Source organism: Somniosus microcephalus, chromosome 3 (assembly GCF_052327205.1).
Source record: "Somniosus microcephalus isolate GS21.2 chromosome 3, FLI_Smic_1.0, whole genome shotgun sequence".
NCBI lineage: Eukaryota > Metazoa > Chordata > Chondrichthyes > Squaliformes > Somniosidae > Somniosus > Somniosus microcephalus.
Window position 1 is genome coordinate 25,934,159 of NC_140989.1, and position 21,810 is coordinate 25,955,968.

At 47.1% G+C, this 21,810-nt stretch overlaps 1 protein-coding gene across 2 annotated transcripts in view; it reads right to left on the reverse strand.

Annotated features, from left to right (window-relative positions):
• The window catches only part of wdr27 (WD repeat domain 27), a 608,079-nt gene that overhangs the window by 247,030 nt on the left and 339,239 nt on the right, over nucleotides 1-21,810 (reverse strand). For both annotated transcript variants that reach the window (XM_085979531.1, XM_085979524.1), the window contains exon 24: nucleotides 17,289-17,387. In XM_085979531.1, the coding sequence (XP_085835657.1) occupies nucleotides 17,289-17,387 (99 nt within the window). The remainder of the gene's footprint in view (nucleotides 1-17,288; nucleotides 17,388-21,810) is intronic.

A 21,810-nucleotide genomic window follows, 5' to 3' on the forward strand; every position in this document is an offset into this window, starting at 1 on the left:
CAGTGAGAGGAAATTATACCTTTCAGTTAAACCACAATAATGCACTTCTGTAGAAATAGCTGACTCAGCAAAGAGGGAGACTTAATTTACTCTTGCACGCTAAATCTTCTTTGTCATGTACAGTGTTTAATGATGCATCCTGTCTAACAGAACAGCCGCAAATGTGAACTAGCTGGGACTAAGTGCCAATTAGTGCTTCATTCACAGCAGTGACCTTGTCGTGTATAGAAAACAAAAATAAATATATGCACAGAAAGAGCATATACAATATGTTTTCATTTTGTTCTTGTACCAGTTTAATTGCAGGAAATAAAAACATCACTGTTTTTATAGAGTTAATAAGGAGTCATAATTACTGGTCCTGGCTTTCCAATTTGGAGCACCAGACTGCATCTCAAGTAATATTACATAAAAGATACTAGATACTCCCAAGTGAATTGCAAGACAGTAATCCAATTGAGAGGTCTACATGATGTTAGAAACCGCAATTGAAGTCAAGGGGTTTTAAATGCTCTCCAAACCTTGAGAATAGATTACTGCCTTAAATTCACATAAGGGTTATGATTTAGACTTTACAATTTAGGGTTTCAATCTTAGAGCTGTCAGCGTATCTAATCTCTTTGATAACCTTTGTTTTCAGTTATTCCATTTATCTAGGACACGTTTTGTGATGCCAACAGTTTGAAAGCAGAGGACAAATACTAATAATGTTATGATATAGAAACCAAAGAAATATTGGGTGACATGACAAGATATTCTTACCAAATTATTTTCAACATTAAGTTAAAATTCACTAAATTCTACATTTTATATGTGCAGAACACATTAAAATAACATTCATACAATGAAATAATAATTGTCTTTGAACCCATTTATTCTGTCTGCTTCAACACCAGAGAGTGGTGAACCTGTGGAATTCTCTACCAAAGAAGGCAGTAGAGGCCAATTCATTAAATATATTCAAGAAGGAGTTGGATATATTTCTTAAGGCTAAAGGGATCAAGGGATATGGGGAGAAAGCAGGAACAGGGCACTGAATTTGGATGATCAGCCATGATCTCATTGAATGGCGGAGCAGGCTCGAGGGGTCGAATGGCCTACTCCTGCTGCTATCTTCTATGTTTCTATGTAACAATATTCCCTCTTAAGTTTGTCCACAAGTTTATTACCCTTTCGGTAAAATAGGTCTTTCTGACGTCCCTTTCTACTCCCAATTCTCTAACTGTTAACCTGTGTCCCCTGGCACTTGAACCCTTTGCAATAATGAGCAATTTGCCTGGCTCAGCTGGATCACTTCAATGCAAATGAAAATCATGAGCGATGTAAAGCGGGCTGCCAGTTCACTATTGCCTGTTTTACACTATCATCCAAAGTCAAAATGACTCCCATGGCGTATTGGTTGAGGGATAAATGTTGTCCAGGACATTGGGAGAACTCCCCTGCTCTTCTTCTAATAGTACCATGGGGTTTTTTTACACTGGCAGACAGGGTCTTCATTTAATGTTTTATCTGAAAGGTGGATGAAGTAATTTGTCACCATTTCATGAGCCTTAAGCTCCCTTACCCGGCTCATGGTGGCCAAATGCTTTTTTAAAAATCCAAGTAAACTAATTTCCCTCATCCAGTAGCTTCGCTACCTCTCAAGGAATTCTAGTATGTTTATAGGGATTCTTTTTAACTGCAGTCTATGGTACCCGTGCCCCCTAAATGCTTATTAAAAGCATCCCATTGCAAGCCATGATGTACAGTTGCCATTATAGATGTTAGGCTAAGTGGCCTGTAACTAATAAGCTCATGCCTGAATATTGGAACTGTATTTGCCATTCTCCAGTCCTCAGGTATTTTACCAGTATTTATGGGGTTCTTCATACAACCTTGATTGGAAATAATTGGGAACTCCTGTTGTACATGGTCTGTGGGACGAACAGGTTGATATTCTTAAAGTCCATTTCTCATTCCGTGCTTTCGGATGGTTGTCACATTCATGTTTATATATTGTTGACTCAAAGATAAAACTACAATTTCACCAGAAAATAGTTAGTTCTGGACAGAAATCTCAAACCAATCTTTCCTGTATGTTTAGATCCTGGACACAACTTTCACTAGCATATTTTAAACATTTCAAATGGGATTTCCCAGAATCCTCATGGTTCAGCGAGCTGCTGTCCCTGTCCAGGTCTGTGTCAAAAGCTCAGTCAATAGAGGCAAATAGATTTGCTGCCTGAAGTTTTGAAAGAAGACAACAGCAGCATTGAACTCTTGACACTGTCATCTTTGCCATGATGCAGGTTCTACTTTGCCTTCTTTTATTATCAGTACCCGATGAAAGGCATTAGAATTGTATTTGTACAGAACTAGCTCCGAATGCATTTCATGTGACACAATAATGAAGTGCTTGTGTCATAGTTGCTGCTTTTCATTAAGTACATATAGTTATATTGCTCTGTGAGCAATTCCAACAACCAAGATTACAACCTAAACTTACAGACTGCCAGACTGATGGATTGTGTTTCACTGAGCCACTGTTCCCCTGGGGAGCTGTGGAAAATTCCTTGCTCTTGTGTACCACGTCTCAGGGCTCCGTCGTTTGACTGAGCCCCTGGTAACTGTATATACTGTTGATCCCAGTGTCTTTATGTTAATGAGGATCCATTAAAAACTTCAGCAACAAAGATGTATAACAGGGAGGAAAAATCTGTTTTAAATTGTGCTGATGTTTGGATTTAATCGGGTATTATGCATAGGATCCTTTAACTCTGAGGAATCTATGAGACTGTAGAGTTGAGGGAGAAAACGAGGTCATTGAAAATTTGGATGGAAATAACTGCCTAAATCTGATGTGCCCTGTTGCAAATATTTTCAGCGAGTTTAATGTTAATGCCAGAGAAACAGATTGCAAAATGAAGAATACACAGATGTAAAGGTCTGGGAAAGGCTGCTTGGAGACTGGGTGCGATTTATGAAGACAAATATCGTAACTGTAATGATGGCAAACCTACAAAAGAGCAGATTTATAATTCAAGTTACGTGTTCAGTTGGAAGCCTTTTTCCAAGGCGCGTAACAGATGCTAAATATTGATTTTTATGTTCAATGCCATTCATTCTTTCTAACTTAATGATCTGAAATAAAATAAATGTGCTGGGGGCATGTTATTATACCAGTAATACAATAGGAACATCGGAACAGGAGTAGGCCATTGAGCCCTCGAGCCATTCAATGAGAGCCAAACTTCTACCACCCTTTGTGTGTAGAAGTGTTTCCTAATTTTACTCCTGAAAGTCTGGCTCTAATTTTTAGACTATGCCCCCTAGTCCTAGAATCACCAACTAGTGGAAGTAGTTTCTCTCTATCTACCCTATCAGTTCCCCTTAATATCTTAAAAACTTTTCAGATCACCCCTCAACCTTCTAAATTCTAGGGAATACAACCCTAATTTGTTTAATCACTCCTTGTAACTTAGGGCTGGATTTTGCCAATGGGGAGCTTTTGGAGGCGGGGCTCCCACTTGTCGGGTTTCAGTCCCGCCTCCATCAACTTCTGGCCAACCCACGCCATTTTCCCTTGATTGACCTTGTTAAGCAGGCCAATTAAGGGAAAGACGGTTACAGAGAACGTCAACGTATGACGTTTCATTTGACAGATGAATTGTCATCGTTTGACAGCTCTGTGAAGCTGTCAAACGCTGACATTCTATGTAGTTTGATGTGTTCTTGAATTCAAGGCCTCATCAAACCTCTTTCTTTTGCAGAAATTAGATGGTTGTTGCATTGGAGAATGCAACGGCCGTCTGTCATCTCTGCCGCGGAGTTGCGAGACTCTCCGCATCCCCAACTCTTGAAGCCTGCAGGAAGAAACAAAGGTAAGTAAACTTTTTCTATCACTTTCCACTCACCTCACATACTCACCCCTCCACACTTGCACCCATCACTTACCTTCACAGCGCACTTTTGCACCCCGCAGACCCACTACTCGCCTGGCAGGGTTCGCAGCCTTCGGGAAGCCCGCACTTGTATGAGTAAAATGGGGATAATCCTCTTATCTGCCTGTTAACTACCTGGTAACAGGCAGATAAGTGCCACTAATCCCCTTCCCGCCTCCAAGGAGACGGGACCCGGCGCGGGTCGGCTACCTGCCTCCTGGCAAGATGGTACAGAGGTGAGTTGGGCACCCGCCCCCAGATTCTGCCATTTTCCCAGCAGTCCTGCTTCCGTACCCGCCTCCCCAGTGCTGGCAAGATCGCGCCCATAACTCTTGAAGTCCGGGTATCATTCTGGTAAACCTACGCTGCACTCCCTCCAAGGCCAATATATCCTTCCTACGGTGTGGTGCCCAGAACTGCTCACAGTACTCCAGGTGTGGTCTAACCAGGGTTTTGTATAGCTGTAGCATGACTTTTGCCCCCTTGTATTCTTGTCCTCTAGTTATAAAGGCCAGCATTCCATTAACCTTTTAAATTATTTTCTGTATCTGTTCATGACATTTTAATGATCTATGTACCTGAACCCCCAAGTCTCTTTGGACCTCCACTGTTTTTAACTTTTCACCATTTAGAAAGTACCCTGTTCTATCCTTTTGAGGTCCAAAGTGGATGACCTCACTATTGCCTACAAGGAAATCTATTGCACATTCACTTAATCTATCGTTATCCCTTTGTAATTTTATGCTTTCATCTACACTGCCTACAATGTCGCCTATCACCATATCACTCTTCGCAACCTTGGCGTCCCATTTGACCCTGAGAAGAGTTTCCAACGCCATATCCGCTCCATCACTAAGACCGCATATTTCCACCTCTGTGATAACGCCTGTCTCTACCCCGCCTCAGTTCATCTGCTGCTGAAACCCTCATCCATGCCTTTGTTACCACTAGACTCGACTATTCCAAAGATCTCCAGGACGGCCTCCCAACCTTGCACCCTCCATAAGCTTAAGCTCATCCAAATCTCTGTTGCTCATATCCTAATGCGGACAAACTCCGGTTCACCCATCACCCGTGTGCTTGTTGACCACCATTGGCTCCCAGTCCGGCAACGCCTCAATTTAGAAATTCTCATCCTTGTTTTCAAATCCCTCACCCATCCCTATCTCTTTAATCTCCTCCAACCCTCTGAGATCTCTCCACTCCTCCAATTCTAGCCTCTTGCGCAACTCGATTTTCCTCACTCCACCATTGGCAGCCATGCCTTCAGCTACCTAAGCCCTGAGCTCTAGAATTCCCTCCCTACACCTCTCTACCTCTCTCTCCTTTAAGATGTTCCTTAAAACCTACCTCATTGACCAAGCTTTTGGTCACCTGTCCCAATATCTCCTTATGTGGCTCGGTGTCAAATTCTGTCTGGTAACGCTCCTATGAAACAGCTTGGGGCATTTTACTATGTTAAAGGCACGATATAAATGCAAATTGTTGTTGTTATTCTAAACTACAATACAGTAGGTATATTAGTATTATGAATATTATAACAAATTAATGGATATTAAAGCAAGAACCTGCATAGTAAGGGAACGGTAGCATAGTGGTTATGTTACTGGACTTATAATCTGGAGACGTGAGTTCATATCCCACCACGGCAGCTGTGGAATTTAAATTCAGCTAATTAAATAAATCTGGAATAAAAAGTTAGTATCAGTAATGGTGACCATGAAACTACCGGATTGTCGTAAAACAAAAATGTCCTTTAGGAAAGGAAATCTGCTGTCCTTACCCGGTCTGGCCTATATGTGACTCCAGACCCACAACAATGTGGTTGACTCTTAACTGCCCTCTGAAATAGCCTAGTAAGCCACTCAGTTGTAGCAAGACAATAACAAACCACTGCAGGAAGCAATAGTAAGAAAAAAGCCAGACAGACCACCTAGCATCGACCTCGCCACCAGCTTTGAACACAACAATGGCACACCCAGCCCAGTCGACCCTCCAAAGTCCTCCTCATTAACATCTGGGGACTTGTGCCAAAATTAGGAGAGCTGTCACACAAACTCGTCAAACAACAGCCTGACATAGTCATACTCACAGAATCATACCTTTCAGCCAATATCCCAGACTCCTCCATCACCATCCCTGGGTATGTCCTGTCCCACCGGCAGGACAGACCCACCAGAAGTGGCGGCACAGTGGTATACAGTCAGGAGGGAGTGGCCCTGGAAGTCCTCAACATTGACTCTGGGTCCCACGAAGTCTCATGGCATCAGGCCAAACATGGGCAAGGAAACCTCCTGCTGATTACCACCTACCACCCTCTGCTGATGAATCAGTACACCTACATGTTGAACACCACTTGGAAGAAGCACTGATGGTAGCAAGGGCACAGAATGTACACTGGGTGGGGGACTTCAACGTCCATCACCAAGAGTGGCTCAAAAGCACCACTACTGACCGAGCTGGCCGAGTCCTGCCAGACTGGGCCTGCAGCAGGTGGTGAGAAAACCAACACAAGGGAAAAAACCTACTTGACCTCGTCCTCACCAATCTACCTGCCGCAGATGCATCTGTCCATGACAGTATTGGTAGCAGTGACCACTGCACAGTCCTTGTGGAGACGAAGTCCCGTCTTCACACTGAGGACACCCTCCATCGTGTTGTGTGGCACTACCACCGTGCTAAATGGGATGGATTCAGACCAGATCTAGCAGCTCAAAATTGGGCATCCATGAGGCGCTGTGGGCCATCAGCAGCAGCAGGATTGCATTACACCACAAACTGTAACCTCATGGCCCGGGATATCCCTCACTCTAGCCAGGCTACCAACCCTGGTTCAATGAGGAGTGTAGAAGAGCATGCCAGGAGCCTTGGTTAAACCTCATTATAACCTTGGTCCAAACAATGACAAAAGAGCTGAATTCCAGAGGTGAGGTGAGAGTGACTGCCCTTGACGTCAAGGCAGCATTTAACAGAGTGTGGCATCAAGGAGCCCTAGTAAAATTGAAGTCAATGGGAATCAAGGGAATGACTCTCCACTAGCTGCACAAAGGAAGCAGGTTGTGGTTGTTGTAGGCCAATCATCACAGCCCCAGGACATCGCTGCAGGAGTTCCTTAGGGCAGAGTCCTAGGCCCAAACATCTTCAGCTGCTTCATCAATGACCTTCCCTCCATCATAAGGTCAGAAGTGGGGATGTTTGCTGATGATTGCACAGTGTTCAGTTCCATTCACAACTCCTCAGATAACGAAGCAGTCTATGCCGCATGCAGCAAGACCTGGACGACATTCAGGCTTGGGCTGATAAGTGGCAAGTAGCATTCGCGCCACACAAGTGTCACACAATGACTATCTCCAACAAGAGCGCGTCTAACCACCGCCCCTTGATATTCAACGGTATTACCATCGCTGAATCCCCCAACGTCAACATCCTGGGGGGTCACCATTAACCAGAAACTTAACTGGAGCAGCCACATTAATACTGTGGCAACAAGAGCAGGTCAGAGGCTGGGTATTCTGCGTCGAGTGTCTCACCTCCTGACTCCCCAAAGCCTTTCCACCATCTACAAGGCACAAGTCAGGAGTGTGATGGAATACTCTCCACTTGCCTGGATGAGTGCAGCTCCAACAACACTCAAGAAGCTCGACAACATCCAAGACAAAGCAGCCCGCTTGATTGGCACCTCATCCACCACCTTAAACATTCACTCCCTCCACCACCGGCGCACTGTGACTGCAGTGTGTACCATCTACAAGATGCACTGCAGCAACTCGCCAAGGCTTCTTCGACAGCACCTCCCAAATCCATGACCTCTACGATCGAGAAGGACAAGGGCAGCAGGCACATGGGAACACCATCACCTCCAAGTTCCCCTCCAAGTCACACACCATCCTGCCTTGGAAATATGTCGCCATTCCTTTATCGTTGCTGGGTCAAAATCCTGGAACTCCCTCCCTAACAGCACGATAGGAGTACCTTCACCACGTGGACTGCAGCGGTTCAAGAAGGTGGCTCACCACCACCTTCTCAAGGGCAATTAGAGATGGGCAATAAATGCTGGCCTTGCCAGCGACGCCCAAATCCCAGGAACGAATAAACCAAGAACCTGCATATATAGATCACTGTTATGTTTTAGATATTTTCAACATTTTTCCACAGAAAGGATTTGGAAACAGAGTTACTTTTATTTGGGATTATAAAAGCAAAGTATATTTATACAAGTTTAGCAACAAAAAAAAGGCACCTAGACAAAAGGTAGTTAATATACCCTGGTGTTGAGTATATTCAAGACAGACATCGATAGATTTTTGTATACTAAGGGAACCAAGGGATATGGGAATAGTGCAGGAAAGTGGAGTTGAGGCAGAAGGTCAGCCATGATCTTAGTGAATGGCGGAGCAGGCTCGAAGGGCCGTATGACTAACTCCTGCTCCTATTTCTTATGTTCTTATGTTCTTAAAACACCACGAAGGTTGACAAGAGTAAAAGGGATGACATAAATCAGCTGTTACAAATTTTGGGCCTGCACTAGATTTTCCTTCAGCTTCAGCTTCACTGGTCTATCCTGTAAAGTGGGCCCCGCATCCCTTATGATCAAGAGTCTACCTTTACTGCCCAATATCTAGTCATACAATCGCATGACTGCTTGTTATACGAACTGAATGCTGAAAACTGGCACATGCCCCAACCCTGTGCATTTTCCCTAGCTTCCAAAAGGTGGAATGATTAACACTTTAGTGACACAAAGCCACTTGTAAGTCAACAAATTGATGAATATTTCATATATTACGTGAATAAACCGGGTAATGATTCCAACTTATTTCATAATGCTCCTCAGAACATAGAAAGTAACAGAGCACACCGCTACCCCGAAATACATTATTGAGGCTTGCTGTTCTCCCTGAATCTAGTCCTCACTATCCCCAAGGGGAAAGCTTCCTCTTTTGAGGTCTGGCTCTTGCAGGCTGACATGGCAGTCCATGTGTTTCTATCTTGGCCTGACAGGAAGCCAAAAGATGGACCTCTGACCCTCTCCCAGCTTTCTGTGCCCAAGGATGAGCTGCCAGTCAAGCCGGCTGTCACCCTCCGAGGAATGGGTACCTGACAGACAGCCCCAGGCTGAACATCACATGCTTCACTTTGACCCATCTTTTCTCTTTCCAGATGTTGGCAGACCTGCTGTACATTTCCAGCATTCTCCGTCTTTCCTTCAGCTTTCCAGCAGTCAAAATGTTTTTCTTTTTATTGAATAGCACAAAACGTACTGGTATCATACCCCGCAAGAATCTGTATGTTCCAGTTTTACAAAACCTCCTTCAACTGTACCCGCGGAGATTTACGATTGGAATAATATGCTAACGGAAGTTGTTTCCGATAAGACTGGTAACAATAAGCAATTTGTTAGCTTGTCTCAGAACTCGATAAACACTTCGTACCCATTTTCTTTGGAAGCCTTTGGTCCCAGGCACTAAGGAGGGTATCTGGCAGTCTTTCCCTGCTAGCTGTGAATGGAGCGGGATTTAAAAAAACAGAGAGACAGAGGCACAGGCAGGCAGTCAGGTCCAGCTAAGCCTACGTAAGTAGTTTTTGTTTTAAAGGGGAAAAGGCGGGGGAGTGGGACTAGCTGAAGTGCTCTTGCAGAGAGCCGGCGTGTGCTCTACGGGCCGAATGGCCTTCTTCTGTGCTGTAACCATTCTATGATTTTATAAACAGAAAGCTGCAAGGGGAAAGCTGAGAAGGAGAATGCAGGAGTGTGGTTAGAAGTTATTTAGTTGAAGTCAGGTATGTGTGGTGTGTTTATTATTTTGTATTATTATGAAAAGACATTGTACTGATCGTGCTAAGTAAATCTGAACATAACTGTTATCCTGCACGTTCACTCACTGTGAACTCAAACTGCCTCAAGCCTTGTTTCACCAAACGTTTCCTCAATCCATCTTCAAAGAGACTGAAGAAACACGGATGTGGAAGACACGAATATCCAGCTGAGATCACAGGGGAATACTATTGCTACACCCTGGGTTACTATAGTAATCTGGGATGTAATGTTTAAGTTATCCACCAGATGGAGCCAAAGATTAAGGGATTATAGTCACCAATGTTTAAGGTAATGTCCTGGTACACCAGTTAGTATGGCAATGTGGCATTGCATTATGGGTATGACTCAGAGGGGTTCCTCCTTCTTGGTGCTCGTGCAGTTAGAAATACTGTGTTTTGCTTGCAGCCTGTAAGAGATGTTTCTCTGCTACACCGTATAATTAAACAGTTGGGTTTTGTTCCTTAAGATCTCGCTTATCTCAGTTTCTGACCTTACCACTCGGATATCACAGTTACATTATTGTACAGTTAGATATTGGACAGTACGGGCACACCCCTAAATGAAAGATGCTCAGACCACTTATGAGAGTGACTAGCACTTTCTCAGGATATAATGCTTTACAACAAATGGGTTACTTTTGAAGTGCCAGCATTATTGTTATGTAGGCAAACATTGCAACCAGTCAAGATCTCATGAACAGCAAATGAATGAATGAACAGATAATCTGTTTTTGGCGGTGTTGATTGAGGAAGGAATATTGGCCAGGACACCGGGAGAATTACTTGCTCTTCTTAAAAAAGTGCCAGGAGATCTTTTATGCCCAATTGAGCAGGTACACAGGGCCTCATTTTGTTATAAAGGTAAAGTACTGCATATGCTGGAAATCTGGAATAAAAACAGAAAATGCTGGCAATACTCAGCAGGTCAGGCAGCATCTGTGGAGAGAGAAACAGAGTTAACGTTTCAGGTCAATGACCTTTCATCAGAACTGGAAAAAGTTAGAGATGTAACAGATTTTAAGCAAGTACAGGGGCAGGGAAAGGTGGAGGGGAGGAAATAACTATTCCATTCTCCCAGTTTCTCCATCTCCGTCGCATCTCTTCTGACGATGCCACCTTCCATACTAGTGCTTCCAATATGCCTTCCTTTTCCCTCAACTGAGGATTCCCTTCTACCGTGGTTGACATGGCCCTCGACCGTTTCCCGCACTTCTGCTCTCACCCCTTCCCCTTCCTCCCAGAACCATGATAGGGTTCCCCTTGTCCTCACCTTTCACCCCACCAGCCTCCACATTCAACGGATCATCCTCCGCCATTTCCACCATCTTCAGCGTGATCCCATCACCAAACACATCTTCCCCTCACCTCCCCTTTCAGCATTCCGAAGGGACTGCTCCCTCTGCGACACCCTGGTCCACTCCTCATTCACTGCCAGCACCCCCTCCCCTTCACATGGCACCTTCCCGTGCAAGCGCTGGAGATGCAACACCTGCCCGTTTACCTCCTCCCTTCCCACTGTCCAGGGCCCCAAACACTCCTTCCAGGTGAAACAGTGATTTACTTATACTTCTGGCAATTTAGTATACTGTATTCGCTGCTCACGATGCAGTCTCCTCTACATTGGGGAGACCAAACGCAGATTGGGTGACCGCTTTGTGGAGCACCTCCGTTCAGTCTGTAAGCTTCTGATCGCCTGTCACTTTAATTCTCCGCTCCACTCCCACTCTGACCTCTCTGTCTTTGGCCTCTTCCACTATTCTAATGAAGCTCAACGCAAGCTCGAGGAACAGCACCTCATCTTTCGATTAGGCTCTTTACAGCCTTCTGGACTCAACATCGAGTTTCACAATTTCAGACCATAACCTCTGTCCTTATTTTTTCAGATGGCAGCTGTTGATGATTCTGCCATTCTCATTTACATTTCTTCTAGACTCATCTTTTGTTTTTTTACCTGTCCTATTACCATCTCCTATTGCTTTGTCTAGTCATACCTTTTGTCATTTAACTACTCCTGCCTTCCACCCTATCATCGACCTTCCCTTTTGTTCTTTCCTCCCCTCCCCACTTTCCCTGCCCCTGCACTTGCTTAAAATCTGTTACATCTCTAACTTTTTCCAGTTCTGACGAAAGGTCATCGACCTGAAACGTTAACTCTGTTTCTCTCTCCACAGATGCTGCCTGACCTGCTGAGTATTTCCAGCATTTGTTGTTTTTACCTCAGTTTATTATCTCACTTGAAAGACAGCACCTGTGACAATGCAGTACTCCCTCAGTGCTGCACCGGAGTGTCAACCTCTCCTGAAGGCGTTGACTCTTATCGCCGTACCTTGCCCAAGTAACCATTCCTCATTTAATACCAGCTGGCTATTGCATCATGGGGAGGAGCATTGTGCCCATAACATGTTCTCTCATCACCACACATGCAGACTTTGCAGCAGAAATTACTGGATAACAATCAGGAGTCGGTGATTTTCCCTTCCCTACCTACGGAGGTCAATTGTCTGCCTGCCAAGTAAGGCTTCTCACAGTTAGAAATGAAATTGAGCTCCTGGAATCTGGTGAGAACTTGCTGGAGAACTATCTGAACAGTCCTTTCATAGAAACATAGAAGATAGGAGCAGGAGTAGGCCATTCGGCCCCTCGAGCCTGCTCCGCCATTCAGTGCGATCGTGGCTGATCATCCAATTCAGTACCCTGTCCCTGCTTTCTCCCCATATCCCTTGATCCCTTTAGCCTTAAGAAATATATCCAACTCCTTCTTGAATATATTCAATAAACTGGCCTCCACCGCCTTCTGTGGTAGAGAGTTCCACAGGTTCACCACTCTCTGGGTGAAGAAATTCCTCCTCATTTCTGTCTTAAGTGGCCTACCCTTTATCCTTAGACTGTGTCCCCTGGTTCTGGACTCCCCGACCATCGGAAACATCCTTCCTGCATCTAGTCTGTCCAGTCCTGTCAGAATTTTATAAGTTTCAATGAGATCACCTCTCATTCTTCTAAACTCCAGCGAGTATAAGTCCAATCGACCCAATCTCTCCTCACACGTCATTCCTGCCATCCCAGGTATCAGCCTAATGAATCTTCGTTGAACTCCTTCCATGGCAAGAACATCCTTCCTCAGATAAGGCGACCAAAACTGCACACAATACTCAAGATGTGGTCTCACCAAGGCCCTGTACAACTGCAGCAAGACATCCTTGTTCCTGTACTCAAACCCTCTCGCTACAAAGGCCAACATACCATTTGCCTTCTTAACCGCCTGCTGCACCTGCATGCTTACCTTCAGCGACTGGTGCACCAGGACACCCAGGTCTCGTTGCACTTCCCCTTCTCCCAATCTATTGCCATTTAGATAATAATCTGCCTTCCTGTTTTTGCCACCAAAGTGGATAACCTCACATTTATCCACATTATATTGCATCTGCCATGTTTCTGCCCAATCACCCATCATCCTGGAGTTTCTCGACATCCTCCTCACAGCACACACGCCCATCCAGCTTTGTGTCGTCTGCAAATTTGAAGATATTACATCTAGTTCCCTTGTCCAGATCATTTATATATATTGTGAATAGCTGGGGTCCAAGGACTGATCCCTGCGGTACCCCACTAATCACTGCCTGCCATTCGGAAAAAGACCCGTTTATTCCAACTCTTTGCTTTCTGTCTGCCAACCAGTTTTCTATCCAAGTCAATACCTTGCCCCCAATCCCATGTGCCTTAACTTTACACGCTAATCTCCTATGCGGGGCCTTATCGCATGCCTTCTGAAAGTCCAGATACACCACATCCACTGGTTCCCTCTTATCTATTATACCAGTTACATCCTCAAAAAATTCCAGTAGATTAGTCAAGCATGATTTACCTTTAGTAAATCCATGTTGACTTTGTCCGATCCTGTCACTGTTTTCCAAGTGCTCTGCTATTACATCTTTTATAATGGACTCTAGCATTTTCCCCACTACCGATGTCAGGCTTACCGGTCTGTAATTCCCCATTTTCTCTCTACCACCCTTTTTGAATAGTGCGGTAACATTAGCGACCCTCCAATCCATGGGTACTGTTCCAGATTCCATCGAATGTTGGAAGATGATCAGCAATGCATCTACTATTTCTAGGGCCACTTCCTTAAGTACCCTAGGATGTAGATTATCAGGCCCTGGGGATTTATCGGCCTTCAGTCCCATCAATTTCCCTAACACCATTTCCCTACAAATACTGATTTCTTTCAGTTCCACCCTTTCATCAGACCCTATGTTCCCCGGCATCTCTGGGAGGTTATTTGTGTCCTCCTTTGTGAGGACAGAACCAAAATATGTATTTAGTTGGTCTGCCATTTCTTTGTTCCCCATTATAAATTCCCCTGTTTCTGACTGCAAGGGACCTACGCTTGACTTCACCAATCTTTTTCTCTTCACATATCTATAAAAGCTTTTACAGTCAGTTTTTATGTTCCCTGCAAGCTTACTCTCATATTCTATTTTCCCCTTCTTAATTAATCCCTTTGTCCTCCTTTGTTGAATCCTAAACTGCTCCCAACCCTCAGGATTATTGCTTTTTCTGGCCAATTTATATGTCCTTTCCTTGGATCTTATGCTATCCCTAATTTCCCTTGTTAGCCACGGTTGAGTCACCTTTTTTGTTTTATTTTTATGCCAAACTGGGATGAACAAATTCTGTAGTTCATCCATGCGGTCTTTGAATGTTTGCCATTGCCTATCCACCGTCAACCCTTTGAGTGACATTCCCCAATCAATCCTACCCAACTCGCACCTCAGACCATCGTAGTTTCCTTTATTTAAATTTAGGATCCTAGGCCTAGAAATTCAGTCGCATTTGCGCCCACTTATTGGCTATAGAGTGGTTTGCGCCGGAAGTTTTTTAGTGCCCGAAGTTCAGTTGGTCCCTAACATCGGCGTTAGCCGGTAGCGCTGCGCCGGCACCGATGACGTCATCGGTGTGCACAGCGCCCCGGTTCCAATGCTATTCCGTGCCGATGGCCAAATTCAGTTGCGGCCGCCTCGCCCGTAGCGGCCGCAAACAGCGTTTGAAAAACGGTGCCTTGCAGCTCCGAGAGGCCAGCGCATAAAGGTGGAGGGGCGGCCGGCCGCTTTCCCGGCGGCCGCCTGGCCGCACCTCCCTCCCCGGACTCCTGCACCACCCCCCCGCGGCATTGGTGTCTGACTCCCGCGAGCCCGGCACTTCTCCGTGGTGCCGGGCTCATTTGCCGGGGGAATCCAGCGGCGATCTCACGGCTGCAGGCAGCTCCTCCTTAAGAGAAGGAGGAGGCCTGCAGTACCCCAGCCTGCCGCACCGCATCGGGTGGCGCAGCGGCAGCTGGACGCCTGAAACTGACTTTCATCGCCCCAAACGAGGCGGCCAAACCCTGCAATAGCGCCCGCCTCCGTCTTGGGGCGGCGCAACTGAATTTCAGGCGGGCGCTACGGGAATCCGGGCGAGCGCAAAATTTCAGGCACTAAAGACCTGGCGCGGCGATACCGAATTATTAGCCCCTAGTCTCTGAGTCAACTGCTTCATTCTCCATCTTAATGAAGAATTCAATCATATTATGATCGCTCCGACCCAAGGGGCCTCGTACAACAAGATTGCTAATTAATCCTTTCTCATTACATAATACCCAGTCTAAGATGGGTATTTCAACAAGTAACTCTCGTACGTTAGCCATCTAAATATGGATAGATGTGGCGGCACCATTGATAGGATTTTTGTGAAGACGCTTGCTGTTAAGCAAAGGCCAAAGTGTATCATGTTGTAGTGGCAGCTGCAACCAAGAAAAATGAGCCTCAGATACTTTGAATGGCATTGACAATTTACAATGTGAAAATAGGCCTCCTTGAGATTGATTGGATCGATGTTTGAAGATCTAGGATTAAGCGTATCCTCTCATAAAATTTTCTGATCCTGCTAAAATTACTTAATCGCTGCAGAAAAGAGAAGACTAGCTCAGCCAGTTAAGAGAAATCATGGGGATTCAGCACAAAAGCAGAAAAGGTAACCCAAGTTAATACTTAGACCCAAGCATCTGAGGTCATTCTCTCCCATAATATTTCTCAAGAGATCACTCATCCAGATCCTTAGTGGTATGGAGTTCTAGGGGTCACTCCTGGGAAGGTGACGAGCTGGGCCTGATCTCACTGGGGATCTGTTACATGAACTCCAAAGTCCGAGTTCTGATTTAGAACAATGGGCCACATGATGATGCATTGCGCAAAAGCCCCTCAGGTAAATTCACAAAGGGGCTGCAACTGCGGGCCCTCTCTAGACTGATAGCTGGGGTGGCTGGTCCCACAGTGGGATGCACTTTCCTTTGATGCCAATCCAGGAATAACTTGAAGGTTGTGTAATTGGCTTTTATTTCCCTCCAACAGTTCTTCCACTTTCCTACCATAAAGTGGTTTGTCATTAAAGAGCATGTTTTACAGCTGCTGCTCACAGTAGGGAAAATCAAAGCTATACTCTGATTTTGAGCTAAGTCCCTAGAGGAACTACGAAACTGGCTCTAAAAATCCAAATGCACGATACCAATTCATCGGGTGTGTCCACAGATCTTGTTTGTCGGACATGATTTACTTTCCATAAATCTATACTCTTGTTGTTCAAGCTCTTGTGAGACAAACCTTCTTGAATTGCATCTCTTATTATGCTCTGCAATACTATTCCCACAGGTAAAGCAAAGCTAATTTATCCTGTAGTGCTACTTTGATCTTAAATGGGAATTACAACAGGGTGGCACGGAGACACCGCATATTGGAACTTTGATGTGCTGCCTGATGGATTGGTATGGCATGGATTTGTAGCCATGATTCCCCACGTGTTGCCACACAAAGGAAATGAGGGAAAGCACTTCTACAAAGGAAAAAAGGGTAAATCAACACAGGCTAGGCTCATGCAACTCCACCAGCGCAGTGTGTACTGTCTACAGGATGCACTGCAGCAAGTCGCCAAGGCTCCTTCAGTAGCACCTCCCAAATCCGCAACCGCCATCACCTGGAAGGATAAGGGCAGCAGCTGCAGTCTCTACTGAATGTGCATGTTAATCCTTCACAAAGCAGCTCTTTCCAGACTTCAGGTGCATGCGCATACTACAGCAGCAAACTATTTCTGTCACTTAAAACTGCAAAGATTATTTGACCATTTAGAAAAGTGGCCCCACTGAGCAAACCACACAACTAAAGTCTCTTTCAAGATGCTTTTACAATACTAATGCAAGTCACTGCATCTCATGACCAAAACATGGCTACAAGAAAGAAATAAAATAGTTCTCATGTGTCACCTACAAAATAATAGTTTTGTTATGCATTTTCCATTGTTCAGTTGACAGAAAATAAATATTTGTACTTTTTTTTTAGAGAACTGAGTTAGAGCTTGAAACTGGTTCGCATTTTGATTATTCATTCATTGCAAAACACCAAGTTAATTTCTGGTCCATTATATCAGTAAATAAATACTCTGCTCTAGAAATTGTCGATAGTAGCTTTTTGATACTTGTTTACCAATTGACCCATTCATTCAGGAAGTACAATGAAAATGGATTACCTTGGGTGCAGAAGAGCTGAATGCCAAATTAATGACAGTATCAGTATGTCCCGATAACTTGTGGATGAAGTTACTGGAGCCAAGTTCAAAGAGATAGGCCTGTAAAGAGCAGCAATAGGGAAGGGTAAACACTATTGAATCAGACATTGGCACTGTATAGACATACAATTTCCCTTTCATAAAAAAATGCTTCTTTTGTTCCATTAACAGTTTTAAATCAATGAAGTATTTTGTTGTTAAAGGGCTACTTCTGAAAAATGGTTCTATTAAATTAGTTTTCCCCTTTTATTCATCCAAACGTTATCACCCATAGAAATATGTTTCTAATCATCATAGCACTTTGATTCTATACAAATGACTTTGGGTGATGTTATTTTACAAATATTTAACATGCTCAAATGATCTTTCTCTCTCTATTTTAACAGAGGCATTAACTTATTTACTTTAATGCCACCATTAAAATAGTGGTGATGAATTTGCTGCAAGTGTGTTAAGTAAATGTTGATCCTAATGCTATTGTTATGCTATATATTCTACATTCACAGATATTTCAACTAAAGTTAGTGTTGATGACAGGAAAAATTCTAAATATGCTCAGAATTCAGGCGGGGGGGTGGGGTGGGGCAGGCGGGGGGTTGGTGGGGCAGGTGGGGTGTGTGGGGCAGGCGAGGGGGTAGGTGGGGCAGGCGGGGGGTGGGTGGGGCAGGCGGGGTGGGTGGGGCAGGCGGGAGGTGGGTGGGGCAGGCGGGGAGGGTGGGTGGGGGGTGGGGTGGGGCAGGCGGGGGGGTGGGTGGGGCAGGCGGGGAGGTGGGTGGGGGGTGGGGTGGGGCAGGCGGGGGGGTGGGTGGGGCAGGCGGGGGGTTGGTGGGGCAGGCGGGGTGGGTGGGGCAGGCGGGAGGTGGGTGGGGCAGGCGGGGAGGGTGGGTGGGGGGTGGGGTGGGGCAGGCGGGGGGGTGGGTGGGGCAGGCGGGGGGTTGGTGGGGCAGGCGGGGTGGGTGGGGCAGGCGGGAGGTGGGTGGGGCAGGCGGGGAGGGTGGGTGGGGGGTGGGGTGGGGCAGGCGGGGGGGTGGGTGGGGCAGGCGGGGGGTTGGTGGCGGGCAGGCGGGGTGGGTGGGGCAGGCGGGAGGTGGGTGGGGCAGGCGGGGAGGGTGGGTGGGGGGTGGGGTGGGGCAGGCGGGGGGGTGGGTGGGGCAGGCGGGGGGTTGGTGGGGCAGGCGGGGTGGGTGGGGCAGGCGGGAGGTGGGTGGGGCAGGCGGGGGGTTGGTGGGGCAGGCGGGGTGGGTGGGGCAGGCGGGAGGTGGGTGGGGCAGGCGGGGAGGGTGGGTGGGGGGTGGGGTGGGGCAGGCGGGGGGGTGGGTGGGGCAGGCGGGGGGTTGGTGGCGGGGGGGTGGGTGGGGCAGGCGAGGGGGTAGGTGGGGCAGGCGGGGGGTTGGTGGGGCAGGCGGGGTGGGTGGGGCAGGCGGGAGGTGGGTGGGGCAGGCGGGGAGGGTGGGTGGGGGGTGGGGGGTGGGGTGGGGCAGGCGGGGGGGGTGGGTGGGGCAGGCGGCGGGTTGGTGGCGGGCAGCCCACCTACTTGTAGGACAGAATTTCCTGCCGTCCCCCCAATGACCATTTGAAGTGTGAATGTTCCTCTTAAAGGACTGTCCCTCTGCTCTGTGCCTCTACGCCTTGCTGCTCTTCCTTGCCCTACCACCCATCCCCGGTCTCCCATCCCTGCTCTTTACCGGCTTTCCCTATCTCAGGGCTTTGGTATCTGCCTCAATAGGTCCTTATGTCTCTCATCCTATTCTCCTCCGTTTCCTAGTGGGCAAGTCCAAGCTGGGGCCTGGATGTCAAGTACAGCATTGCACAAACAATTCATTGGACATCTGGCCAGTAGTGATTCACGTCTCTATCTGCATCAGTGCCATCAAATTCACAACAAACAATACAATGCTGAATAAAAAGTATTCCTATTTGTTTTAAGTTTCAGTTTTCAAACTTGTGAAATAAATCAAATAAGTGACTGTGTTGCAGTGAATTATGGATAATTAAACCTCGAAAAACTGGATATAATAAATCATCTGCCATTGGGCATGTGGTGGATGTCATTCATTTATTTATTTTTCCGAAAACCACTGTGCATTTTCTTCATGCGCTCCATATAAAGTTGCTTAGAAATGGCGGCAACATTTTTTTTTGCTGTTAATCTGGGTTGCAGAAGTAAAATGATTAGTTAAGCATTTTACTCCATAACTTCAGGTTTTTTTTCAGGCAAATAGTTCATTTATTAAACTGTCCACTTCTCAGAAAAGAAGGTAGTGTGGCGGAGCCACTAAGGGACTCCGATCAATTGTATATAATTCCCTTTAATAATATGTTAGCTACAGCCTGAGTCTGTATCTTTGTTTTCACTGTTTACATGTACAGAGCGCGATCACTTTAATAGCGCGGGTAAACGCGATGATGTCACGCCGTTCATCACGTGATCCCCCACCGGCGGGAAAAACATGATGATGTCATGACGTCAGCCACGGGACCGCCCAAGCAGTCCTCGTGGAGCCTCTGAACTGACTAGACCGATATTCGATGTTCTCCTGTAGTTATCCGTTAAACTCTGTTAGGTTTCATTAAACCTCGTTTATTTGATCGCCTGAGTGGACCTCAGTCTTTTGGATAGGAACTAGACATTCCTACATTGGTGACCCCGACTTTTGCGAACGGTTTTCGTAGAAGTTACTGAACATGGAATCGAACGGCGTTGTTTTGAAGCTACCACAGTTCTGGGAGCAACAGCCAGCCGCTTGGTTCATCCAGGCTGAAGCCCAGTTCGCAATTAGGAACATCGTTGCGGATCAGACCCGTTACTATTACGTGGTCTCCGCCCTCGACAGTGCCACAGCCTCGCAGATCGTCAGCCTGCTTGGTAATCCACCAGAAGATCGCAAGTATGAAATGATAAAGGCGCGGTTGTTGCAGGTCTTCGGGCTCACGAAGTCGGAGCGCGCCCGCTGGCTGCTCAATATGCCCGGCCTCGGGGACTCCAAGCCATCCGAGCTGATGAGCCAAATGCTCACGCTCCTGGGCTCCGAGCCGGAATGCTTCCTCTTCAGGGAGCTATTCCTCAGCCAGCTACTGGAGCAAGTTCAGGCTGCCCTAGCCAGGTCGGAAGTCACAGACTGCGCAGAGCTGGCTGCCGAAGCGGACAAGATCTTCGCGGTGACCCAGCAGTACTGCGCTGCCACAAGGCGCCCAGCCCCCACAGACGCTGCTCCAGCCCCTCAACCTGCGGGGTTGTGCTCCTACCACGCCCGTTTAGGCGCGAAAGCAAGATGCTGCCGCCCTCCCTGCAGCTTTTCGTTAAAAAAAAACAGCAGCTACCCTGTCGAAAGAGGACCGGTTACAACGAGCGCCCCGCGGCTGCGATGGCAATCAGTAATTCGGGAAAACTCCTCTTCATCACCGACTCCCTATCTGGTCGACATTTCCTCTGCGACACCGGGGCGCAGTGTAGCATCCTACCCGCGTCAAATCTTGATCTACAAGTCGGGGGGCACGGCCCCTCCCTCGAGGCGGCTAATGGCGGGGCCATTCGGACCTTCGGAAGACGGCGGGTCCAGGTGTGTTTCGGCAGCCAGCGGTTTTATGGGATTTCATCACGGCCAAAGTCTCTCAAGCCATCCTCGGGGCGGATTTTTTGTGCACCAACGGCCTCCTGGTGGATGTACGGCACCGCCGGTTGATAAATGCGGCCACTTTTCACTCCATCCCGTGCCACCGCGGTAACACCATGTCGCGCACTGTCTCCTGTGCGTTCCCACCTCCGGATGACTTCACTCGCCTCCTCGGAGATTTCCCAGACCTGACCAGACCAACTTTCTCTTCCACGGCCACGAAACATGGTGTCGAACATCACATCACCACTACTGGCTCCCCGGTCTACGCATGGGCCCGGCGCCTCGAACCTGGCAAGCTCACGGCTGCGAAAGCGGAGTTCGGCACGATGGAGCGGCTAGGGATTATTCGCCGGTCGAACAGTCCCTGGTCTTCGCCTCTCCACATTGTTCCGAAACCTGGCGGCGGCTGGCGGCCTTGCGGCGACTACCGACGCCTGAACGACGCCACTACTCCTGATCGGTACCCGATCCCTCATATTCAGGATTTCTCTGCCCATTTGGCGGGAAATACCATTTTTTCAAAAGTCGACCTTGTCCGTGGCTACCACCAGGTCCCCGTACACCCGCAAGACGTCCCGAAAACTGCAGTCATCACCCCATTCGGCCTGTTTGAATTTCTGCGGATGCCGTTTGGATTGAAGAATGCTGCACAGGCTTTCCAGCGCTTGATGGACTCCGTGCTTCGGGACCTCAAGTTTCGACTCGTCTACCTCGACGACATCCTCATCGCCAGCCCTAATAAAGAGGAGCACATCTGCCATTTGCGCACCCTCTTTAGATGCCTCAGTCAACACGGCTTGATCATCAACCCAGCCAACTGCCAGTTCGGCCTGCAGCAGATTGATTTCTTAGGCCATCGCAGCACA